The sequence below is a fragment of the Labrus mixtus genome, chromosome 1 (genome assembly GCF_963584025.1).
Source record: "Labrus mixtus chromosome 1, fLabMix1.1, whole genome shotgun sequence".
In the NCBI taxonomy this organism is placed as follows: Eukaryota; Metazoa; Chordata; class Actinopteri; order Labriformes; family Labridae; genus Labrus; species Labrus mixtus.
The window spans coordinates 24,499,890-24,511,626 of record NC_083612.1 but is presented as its reverse complement, the minus strand read 5'-3'; the positions used below and the strand labels follow the sequence as shown (position 1 = coordinate 24,511,626).

At 39.6% G+C, this 11,737-nt stretch overlaps 1 protein-coding gene across 1 annotated transcript; it reads left to right on the top strand.

The window, feature by feature from the left end:
- The first annotated feature begins 997 nt into the window (after positions 1 to 997).
- LOC132974910 (uncharacterized) lies at positions 998 to 7,055 on the top strand. The gene has a single exon (XM_061039264.1). It carries the CDS (start codon positions 1,845 to 1,847, stop codon positions 2,679 to 2,681), a length of 837 nt encoding a protein of 278 aa, XP_060895247.1. The 5' UTR covers positions 998 to 1,844; the 3' UTR covers positions 2,682 to 7,055.
- The last annotated feature ends 4,682 nt before the right edge of the window (positions 7,056 to 11,737 follow it).

The following is an 11,737-nucleotide window of genomic DNA, read 5'->3' as shown; positions in this document are numbered from 1 at the left end:
ATCCAATATAATACACATGCCACAGTGAATTAGCCTCACAGTACGGACTGAGCTGAGCCACAGAGAGTTTGTGCAGTCTGTATACCACGGTGCATCATGGGATACTGAGCAGAGAGTAGTTAGGACTAGCCTGCCTCTCTCTGTCTTGGCCTCATAGGTTCAGCCTCAGTGGGCTGTCTTTACCTATTCTCCCATCTGTCAGTCACACACAAAAACAAATCCACCTGTCGACCGGGAGACTGGGCCGAGCAGGGCGATGCTACAGCTGTCTGAGCCCCAACTCTGTGCAGACAGGAGCGAGCCAGCGCCCTCCACTGGTGATGGAAGGCCCATTAAGATACTTATTACCCCAGCTGACAGCCGCGTCTCCTCACCTGCACAGATCTGCCAGCCTAATGAAGACAGTCAGTATTAATACAGCACCCTGAACATGGGAGTCATGCCTCTATGCTTTTTGTGGTCCCTGTGTCCTTGATCACAAGAGCTCTCCAGTTTTGTAACAATATAACAATCCAAGCGATAAGAGACAGGCATTTTTACCATGCCACTTGATTGCCTCAACAATGAAGCTATTAATGCTATATTATGTAAATGGTAATGGTCACAAACATCTAATAGGATAAAGGCTAAGTACAGTGCAATTTAATGCTGCTGACTTTCAGTGGCTGTTTGAAGGATGTTTTCAATTATAACCGAGCTAATTTAATTCATTGTTTCGTAGCTGAAAATGCATTTTTAAAGGTTGACTGAGTCTCTATTTCAGAACTCCAGTTTAATCAGTCATGTACATTGAACACTGGAACGTCCTCTAAAGAGATTGACAAAGTTGCCGGGGATCTGTGCTCTACGTTTTAAAGGAACACAGTAGCCTTTCCCTTCTCTTTTTTTTCCCCCTCAGATGGCAGGCTTCACTTGCGGAGGGGAGGGTGTTCATCTAAAAGATGAAAAGACCTGCGCCTTTAAGAGGGCTGTCTCAACTTTCCCTCATGCTCCCCCTCAACCATACAGACACTCCTCCTGTGAGCATTTGTGAGGCAGCTCCTGTCCCTTATGTCTCTTTGTGGAGAATAGAATAGACTTCCCAGAGCATCACAGGAGACAGGGCAGAGCTCCAGGGAGGACACCCTGGGTGCAGACCTCCACGCAGACCTGGCCTCAACTACTTTGGATGCCCGGAGGACCTCAAGGAGAGGAGGAACAGACTCACTCAAGCTGGAGTAAAACATCAAACATCCAGGAGGTTGAACTTAACATATGGACAACCCAGGAGGTCAATTCTGAGTTGAAAGCGACATGATCAGCAGATCACACCGAACAACGCTGGATTGGATCTCTATCAAAAAGGTGGAGTCTTATTACGAGCTTTAACTTTCTCTTTAGAAAAGTTTTGTTTAAGAAGAAACTAATTCCTCTATATCTTTTGCAGCAGCTATTACGGATAAAAGCACCATAGCAAATACATAGAAATGAAGAAAAGAATCATTTAGATGAGTTTTTTTTTTTTACTCTTATGAATCTCCAAAGCACTTTCCAAATAGTTATTTGTATTATGAAATTGGGAGGCTACAAAGAACAACTTGTATGGTCCCCGCAGTGCTCTTAATTCACCAGCAAGGCGTTTATCTTATTTCTGCAGCTCTTTCTGAGAGCGCGTATTAAAGACTTCAGCGATAGTGCTCTTGGGAAGCGGGTACTATTTCTTATATGAAGACTTGAAACTTTACAGCTGCTGACTGGAGGGAGAGACTGCCACATACATGAGAAAATAATGCTACGCTTTTTTTTTTTTTCACGTGTGGAAAGTGTCTGACTAACACTTAATTGGAGAATTGAGGACAGAAGAAATGTTCACAGGGTGTGGAGTGGTCAGCGGCCAGAGCCACTATCTTATCAGAGATGCTGTCAGGCCCCACCCAGGACTAGAGGTGAACCGACCAATCCAGATTGAGAATGGGGTAACCTCTGGGAACTGCTCAGTCTACCAGGATCAAACTCACTGCAATGCAGGCCAGCCAACGGTGGTAAACAATGGCTCCAACCTGCTGAAGCCAACGCAAGTGCAAGTCCCTCCGCCTATCAAACTAGGGCAGGAAGGGTTCAAGAAAGTCTGCCGGACCGAGGAGGACAGCCCGTGTCCCTTTCCGGGACTGGCCTCAGGGGTGCTGGAGATGCGCGTGAAGGAGGGAAGTAAGATCCGCAACTTAATGGGATTTGCAATGGCGCGGATGCAGGGAGAGAAGGGCGTAGGTGGGGGAGTTATGAGCGGCGATGGGCTCAGACAAGTGGTCTTCACTGGGTCAGGTCGTGCTGTCACAAAGACCATCACCTGTGCTGAGATCATGAAAAGAAAAGTGGGCTCACTGCACCAGCTCACAAAGCTACGGTACAAGGTGGTGAAAGAGGTGTGGGAGAGTTCTGAGGGAGGAACGTCTGAGATGACGGTGCACAGGACTGTTCCCTCCATCAGCATCCTCCTTTCCAAAGACCCGCTGGATCCCCAGGAACCAGGCTACCAGCCCCCAGAGACTCTCAGTGCATTGTGGGAGGAAAGAGAGGGGGTGGAAACTGGTGTCTTGCAGTCAGCCTGCAAGCGACCTCATGGACCTTTGCCATACAGCAGTTTCCCTCAGTGTAAGAGAGTGTATTTGGGGGAAGGAGTCTCTGTCGTCCCTCCTCACTGACTGGCTGAACCGGTATCAAACAGTGGAGAGGATTGAATCAGAGGAGTTCATTTGGCGCTGCCCTCCACTCAAGCACAATGCTGAGACAATCAGAACACTCACTCAGACAGAACAGCGCTTTGTCACAAGAACTGAGTACCAACTCCAGCCTCCAGAGGTCAGTTTGACTGGGACCTGTAAAGCTTGCCTCTGTACATACAGCATTTAAGGGATGTGTTTGTCTGCACGTCCAACATGGCCGCCCACTTCCACAGAACCGTGACGATGTTTACCACAGTGCTATAACATCTGAAACACGGACAAAAAGAAAAAGCCATGAATAGCACAGGTCCCAGTGAAATGTCGGCAGCCTGTGGACAAAATAATTTACTGGCATCATGTTACAATCATCTCTATTCCAACATGTTCTAATCTACAGTGTAGCTTCTAAAAATACATAAAGTAGAACTAAGGACAAAAAAAAAAAAGGTTGAAGCCATTAAAGGTATGACAAATGGAAAACATACCAATTTTATTTGATTCATCATGAAAAAATTAATAAACTTGTTTTTTTCCCCCTTGGAAATGCTGTTTTGTACTTCATCTTTCTTACTCACACCGGTGAATTTGCAAAGCTCTGATTGAAGAGCAAATCAGTGTGCTCATCTTTTGATAAGAATAACCGCAGTGAAATTTGTCTGTAGAAAAAGCTGATTTAATGACAAAGCTGTTGATAAGGCACAGCCTCCTAAACCAACCCAGTCTGACAGATATGCCTGGGGCAGAAATACAAGCACAGATTATCATTAAGATAACAGCATAACATCACACAACACAGTGGAGAAAAGGATTAAAACTAGGCTTGACACAGCTTCACACTACAATGTTCCTGCAAAATATAAAAACCTAGGAATCACACGCTACTCTCTCCTTTCAGTCAATAAGCCGATCCACCCACCATTTATATTGTACAGTTCACTTTAAGTCTTTTCCTATACGGTCTCTCCTTTCTCCTTCAAAATCATGTGTGAACTATTCGCTCTGAAAAGTGGCACGTTTCCACAGAAACAACATGCATTTTGGTTTGACTGAAATACTTTATAAAACGGCTGCAGAGATTTTTCTCATTTGTTGTGCATTGATTGTCTGTGTTTTTCACACCATTTAGATACCATTTCGCACAAAAGAGGTACATTTGAGTAATTGCAGAAGCTTAACTGCCGCAGACATCTTAAGCAAATGGAACAGAGTTCAACTCCAACCAGAATAACAAAGTGGAAGAAAGAAAGAAAAAGTGCAGGGAGGGTATCCAAATTGAATTTAACGGATTCAAGATGTATGATGTTTCTTAAAAAGTTGCCCCAATCAAGATCGACAGAGAAAACTTTTTTAATTTTTTTTATTAATGTGTAAGAACTCTTTCCTCTTTTTTTATTTTTTAGTCTATTTATTGAATATGTTAAGAAAATACAAACACAAAATAAAAAGGAAAAAAAACAAAACAAAAAAACAAACTGAATCCTCAGGATCCATAGCAACAAATAAATAACTCAAATAATATAGTTCATGTTCAAAAGGGATAGGAAGAAGTTAAAAACTCTTTCCTCTTAATCGACCATGTCTTTTGGGGATAATAACTTAGACAAGGGGAGTCTTGTCTGAAGCTTTTACTTTTGATCTTAATGAAAATCTGCAAACGCAGATGTCAGCCTCGTGAAGTAAATTAATCAAAGTGACTCCTCTCTGGGGAGACAATTCTGTTACAGCTTAAAACAGAGGGAAAAAAGAAGAGTTAACCCCTATGGGATAATGTTTAAATATAGTTTTCAATGAATTACAAATCGTGAGCCTTCATACAGTGGTCAGCTTGCACTTTAACAGTCTATGGTGAACATAGTGATTAACCTCCCTCTCGATCCCATTAAATGAATCAGAGCACAGCAGAGCATCCAAGGTTGAATAAGAAATGCTGCGACTGCAATACAGAACGTATGTAGCAAACTGCGCGTCCTCAAGACTGCAGGAAGGTTATCACTTTGTCTGGCTGTTATCACAGAGTTAACAATTTTCAACCCAAGAGCCTAGGACAGGCGGTCGGCGATGCAGGTCAAACAGATAATGCGGCTGTAAGTAAATTTCAAATCGACCTGTATCTGTTATCAAGCATTAAGAATTCTGGGCCAAGTGGAAAATGCAGCAGAGGTAATTAGGGATAACAGCATAGCATACCTGAGTGAGAGAACAGATAAAACATACTGACAAAAGAATTATCCCCGAGCTAAATCCAATGTGGCTGGCAAGAAAAAGCATGGTGGAGGAGTCAACAGAGTGCATTATAAGAGTGTGGACAAGGTTATTCACAAGCTCAGAGTCAATTTTGCCAAACACATTTGTTTTCAAAGATGCAGCCAAAGTGGATTTAGAGGAGATAGAGGCCCAAAAAAACCCACTGTTAGTGTTTGGTTAGCTTCCTAATGTAATGTATGGATATACGTATATAAACAGGCGCAGAGACTCCTTGAAGCAACTGCTCTTCTATGGAACAGCTGTTAAGGAAAACAGGTAAACAGGGATTATTTACACCCCAAACCAACTCTCATTTCCTAAGGTAACTATAACTTTGATCTTCAAAGATATGATTACAGTGTTCAATATTGTGATAAAGATATAAGTGCAATAAATAAAGAATATAAAGGAGTGCATATTTAGCTTGAACTAAACTATGGGTGTCTACTGTTCTTCTTCATGTTTTACACGATACCTGTGTTTAAATCATGTCACTCCTGAATCCAATATGAAAACATTTTTAATGTACACCGCTAACTTGACACCAATAAGTCTGACTGCATCTAAATAATTTGGAAGCTAAGCCATTATACCAAGGCCTCTATCCAATAAGTAAAATGTATGCATGCTGGGTGAGAAAGCATGGCTTGGTAAAATACATTTTTTTTATGTATTGATATAACCTCGGACTTTTGCAATCTGTTCATTGTGAACCCTAAGATTGTGTTAACAATGACTTTATGTTATATTGTGCAGCCCCACGGTGAGAGACATCTAACTGAATTCTTCAAAAAGTTGAAAAAAAAATTTCAACAAATGTTTCTTCAAAATAAGAATTTACAAAAGCATATTTTTTACTGAACTAATACTCACTAATATCTTTCCAGATAGTCATAAAATCATTAAAAAAAGGGTGACATTCTGTGAAGACTGACCAATTCTCTGTTATGGCAGACAATAGGCTAATCTTTTGTTTACCAAAGCCAATAACTACATGCACTGAATGTGAATAAATTGACTTTGAAGTGAAAATAATGAAAGTGCTGGCACTCTATTTTCCCCTCTCCGCCGCTGCAGCAGATGAGAGTGAGGTCTCTGGGATGGTGTGGGAGTTCGCTATCTCCCAGCCTCCAGATGGCTCCGTCTTCTCTTATCTAGAAAAATGGGTGCTGCCTCAATTTTTCAACTCGTCTTATCTGGGAATCCTTTAAATTGAATATTTACTGGGCCTATGTTTTCTGCCTGTGTTAGCCCTCTGAAGTCGACATTCCTCTTGCTTGTCGAGACAGGCCAAAGGTTTTTCTCACTCATACACTTTCTTTGTCCGCCTTGTCAAGTAAAGGGACAGTGATTGATGATGTGATTGTCCAGAGAATGGAAGGTTAAGCAGTTGAGCAGAGAGCAGTGGGGACTTAATAATGGACGGCTGAAGAGGAAAAATGTTGAACAAAAGAAAACGTGCATTACCCAAATATGACATCAGCAGACCTTCATTTTAAGTCAGGAGTAAAAACAGATGAAATTAATCACTTTCCTAACAGTCTATTGTTTTGTGCACAGTGTACACTAGAGGTTAAGAGAACACTTAAGCAGCCATTGAAAACAACTCATTGCAATATGACTGGCTGTGGTCTATCTGCATAAACAAGCTGTGCCACAGCTACTCCCTGGTAAGTGTCTGGAAATGTCTTTTCAAAACCATTTTGTGAAATGCCTCCATGTTGGATTAATCAGTGCAGCTGAGGATGTAATTGCTGTGCTGAAGTCAAAGCTGTAAGAGCAGATAATGAACACTGACTACAGGGCTGCCAGAATCCAGGGCGCGAGAAATGAGAAGTTTGGAGACCAAAATGTCCTCAGCATTCTTTTTAAAAACACTTACGGAAAATGGGAGAACACTGTATTTATAAGACATTAAGTTAGTTGAAAAATTAAATATACTTGTGGGTATAAACATGCAATTGTTATTGCCTGTGACACCTGCATTTAAAAACAATGTGAATCATAATTATATCAGCCTCTGGAACTTTCTTAAAACTCTGTCATTATTATTGTACATTTTTATGTAATCATGCATCTCTCAGTCATTTGAATCATAGAGCAGGTATTTATAAAACTACATTAAATGAAAGACTGACTTTCAAAGGGAAAGAAAACCAATAAGGATTTTGTTCTTTAACTGTTGCTGCCCTCTGGTGGACACATGATTAGTTCAAAAACAAAAGCAGAAACAAATATATCTCTGCAGCTCAATAGTGCATTTGGTTTATTGTACAGATCTGTACGGCCCCTTGCATGAAAATGTTTTTTTTTTTTTTTTTATCTAAAAGCTACTTACATGTTTACAAAATATACTAATGTCTGTTATTATGTTTGAATGCTACAACAATAAACTTGAGCTGTAGATATCAATGTGAGGCAGTGGTGGCCTAATACCATGCTGCTTTTGTCCTGTTTTTATTAGTTTATACTGTAAAGACTCTTTTGTCCATATCATGCAATAATCGTGCACAGGTAGGGTAAAATGTTGTGATATCTACATTCAAATGTTGTCTGTGGCTGCCTCTCTCTGTCCCCGGTGTAATTTGATCCCCATTTTCAGCACGATGAGTTTAACAACTGGAGAAATGAACAGCATATTTATTATGCACCTTGTACCCTTGAAAGAGTAAGTGAATGAAAGTTTCTCTTCAAACAGTACGACCATTTAAAGGAAAATAACTTCAAATAAGTTCACCAGCAGTCCTTGCATCAAATAGGAAAACACTATTATTATACAGACGGTTATGTATTATATTATATTGTATGGTTTGGATTATTTTCTCTAAATTAAAGCAAGTCTTTTTTTTATTTTTACTTGGCTTTAACTTTTACTTAATGAAGCAACGCCTGCGAGCTAGTTCAGGTAGTCAACTCGAGCTGCACTGATTTCACACTTCACATGCCTCATTCTCAAAAATCACCTGACAACACCTCCTTCCAATCAGCTGTCTGTATTTAAGATGAAAGATTTCCGGTCTGTCCCTCTGCTCTTTATTGCCAGCTCTGACCTGCACCAGTACTGCACTCTTGCTCAGCCCTATCACCAAACCCAGCATCCTATTGCAGGCTCCGACTGGGGGGTTTAACATATCATCCCATCACTCCTCACATTTCTGCAAGTAAATTAAAACTGTGAGGAGTGATTAAGTTGGATCCTATTGCCAAACACAAACTATGATCTGCTGCAATAAATATTAAAAAGGTACAAACGTGAGTTGTCTGACTTTATTTAAATGATGTCACAAAATATAACCTCAATTGTAGATTTGAATGGGACAGTCAAATGTTAGTATCTATTTAGAATTTTTAACATTTTTTATTTATAATACATTTTTCTTAAGTATTTATTGTTGTTTTATATATAACCATGTTGCTGTATTATCCATTGTCATAGTGCCAATAGTCCATTTCAATTTATTTAGCGATCACAAACTCATTAATGAGAAGGATTCAATTGAAATATTGTAATACATTAACTAAGTAAAAAGACATTTATGGATTTATTCACGGATATTGTTGAAAATGGGCCTTCTCTTTGAAGTTTGGCAATGCACGGTGAACATAGTCTGTATGAGCCTAATGGAAAGTGGGATTCTGCATGGAGACTTTAAATATATAGATGCAAAGACTGACCGACAAAACAATTCTATATGTATTAAACACCTCAGCATTTGAATTTAAAAAAATCTCTAATTATAAACAGAACTCTGTAAATTTGATTTCTGTGGCTGATTTTGACATGTTTCTGTGGTTATTCAGATCTCACTTTTAAAATCTATTAATCCATCAAAACTTAAAACAAGTTGCAAAATTAAAGTTTCATAATTTATGTACCGTAGTAATCAAGATAAATAACACTTGAGGCCAACAGCATTTCCTGCCCGTGTAGGGATATTCTTTCCATGAAAGGAGTTTTACTAGTTATCTCTAAATGTTGCAACCGCACGTTTCAACGCATTCTCAAAAACAAAAGCTGCAGCCAGCGTCCCTAATGACCAGATTTTGGCTTTCTGATCAAGAAATTCGCTTTAACCTTAGGGATTTTTATCTCTTCTATTGAAAGTCACTAAGGTCGCCAATATGACTAAATGATTTGGTTAATTTGAATTCAAACAGTGTCAGCAGGGGGTTCAGTCGGCACAGTGGGGGGATTGGTAGAGTGATATCAACACAGTTGTGATTATTCCATTGAAGCAGTAGGGTGCTCCAATCAGAGGCGAATCACTCTCCTCATTACAGAGTACAAGGCTGAATCTCAGTGGGAGGAACACAGAATCAGGCTTCCTATCTTCCCACTGAAATTAATTGAAATTCATTTGTGGCACCCTGATGCCGCCGTCAACACCAGACTAATTCACATTTGTACAATCCAACCCGGATTAATTAAACAGGCACATTTTGAGTTTGAAAGCATATAAAAGCAGAGGTGGTCTCCTTTGGTCTGGGCTTAACAGAATCAGAAACAAAGCAAAGTATAGGTGTTGCTTCAGTAGAGTGATTTCTGAAATGTTCATAGTCTTGCACAGACACAGAGGGGTTCAAGGCAGTATACCCCACTACAAGTCACTATACCCCATGTCAAAAAATCAGTCTGTACATCTAATATATTTGGACTGATGTTTTTTTTCTAAAAAGAAGAAGAAAAGGAAGAATGTTCTGCAGACAAAATCCTAACAAAGGCAAGTGTGCAGTTTATGGCCAAACACTATTTACACACCCCATGACTATTTCCACTAACTACTCCTGCAATGAACACAATATGCAACTTTTTTTGTCAGCAAAAGACAACAACACTCAAAGTCAAGAGTTGACAGCATCAGGAGAGAGATAACTTTAGATTTGGGAGCTGAAGATATTTTCTTCACGGTAAAAGACAAAATAACAATGACATGTGAAAGACAACACTGGAGACTCTTGATCCCACAAATATCTTCCATGTCACTGGTAGGTATATGTGCCTTTTTAAAGAGCCCAAGTAACTATGCATAAGCTAAGAATTTGCTCTGTCGAACAGCAGTATTTGTCACAAGTTTCTATCTGTTGGAAAATAGTGGCAGCAACCTTGGAATATTAAAGCCATCAAAAAATTATTGGTTTATGGAAGAAGGAAAACATCTTTCACTGATTTGTAGCTGCTGCCAATACACACAGCACCTTCTTGAACCACTCTGCAACCTCAAAGCAGGACGAGTTGGGGACGGCTTTTCCAGAGTAGAGCTTGTTGCAATACGGTTTGTGTAGTCACATCCTCATTCTGACTATGAGGTACCTGATCCAGAACTGAGATCACATGCCGTTCAAGGTTACAAATCTAAAAGCAATATATGAACCTATATTGCTTATTTGGCAGATCCCTTATTTCAGTCAGTGCCTTTTCAACAGCTAGAGCTGCTTTAGGAACATAACCCAGGAGCAGTGGAGAAGAGGCCTAGACTATCTCATCCCAACATACACCTTAATAAATACCAACAAGCAACATGTAGTATATTTATAAACACAGCCAAAAAAGCTTTACAAACATTTTAGAGGACACTTTTCAGCACTTACCCCATTTTGATGAGTGTCAGAGTCCTCCAAACTTCTGACACAAAAGTGTCTGTGCTGCAAACAGAAATTACTATTAGTTTAGTTGTGATACTAATCTGGTACCTTTAAGAGTTTAACACATTCTGGTTTGCTGTTTGAATATGTTGTGTATACAAAACAGAAGATATTGTTGTCCTGTTTGAACTGCTAGACTTATATACAGGCCAGGCCTCAAAGTAAGCAAATGTAGCTAATGTAAGAAATTCACCATTTATAATTTAGGCATACAGCCATTGTTCACAGTTCAACACAACTTTAGTCAACTTTGTTTATGTGATCTTTCAACCATAGTACATGTTGGGTCCAAACGGGAAATGAGAGCCATGGATAGATTTTACAACAGATAGAAGTCGGACTAGGCCCCTTACAACCTTTTTTATTAATAGTAACTTTTCATATCAAAATGCTTACATTTTTATTTAGACTTACTTTAAAGCCAAATTTCCAAGGCAATTTTCACCTGACCAGGTACCATAGTCCGCCAGGTTTGGGCATTTTGTTTTTAATTTGATAGTTTTTATTGAAGAGTAGGCCAGACTGCTAAAAGTAAACTATTATCAAACGGCGTGTAGGCTATGTTTCGACAAATAAAGAATAATACAAACGAGAACAAGGTAGGCTAATTATGAAGACGTGTCAGGTGTAATATCGCTTTTAGTCCACAATTTGAGTCGTTCCGATAATCGTATTGAACCAGCAGATGGCAACATCAAATCAACAAGTATACGCTGCTTTAAAATGCTTCTCGTAAATTCCTAACTCCACGGAATATAAAGACAAAATAAATAAATAGAAAGACAATAAACAATATACTGTATACTGAATTTCAGGAAGTTAGGTCGGCCGTGGATGGTGATGTTTACTCTGGTGTAATTATATAACTTGAACCATTCATACGTTTCGATTACACTCATTACATCTCTAACTTTCCAGACTGTTCGAAGGAAAGGAGGAACAGATGCAGAAGTCAAAGAAAATGAACATATCTAGAGCTATCTCCTACAAATATTGAATAAACACTGGTATTTAAATGGCAGCATTAAGAGATCTCGAGCTACCTGTCGACAAAGCAAGGCGGGATGCTGGACTTCAATAAACTTGTACGGTTTTTCCGACAGTCCTTGAATGCTGCAGCCAGCACATCTGCCAGTTTTGAATGCTGC

Excerpts from the sequence above, each read along its gene's own strand:
- LOC132974910 (XM_061039264.1), top strand. The coding sequence starts at position 1,845 with ATGTTCACAGGGTGTGGAGTGGTCAGCGGCCAGAGCCACTATCTTATC.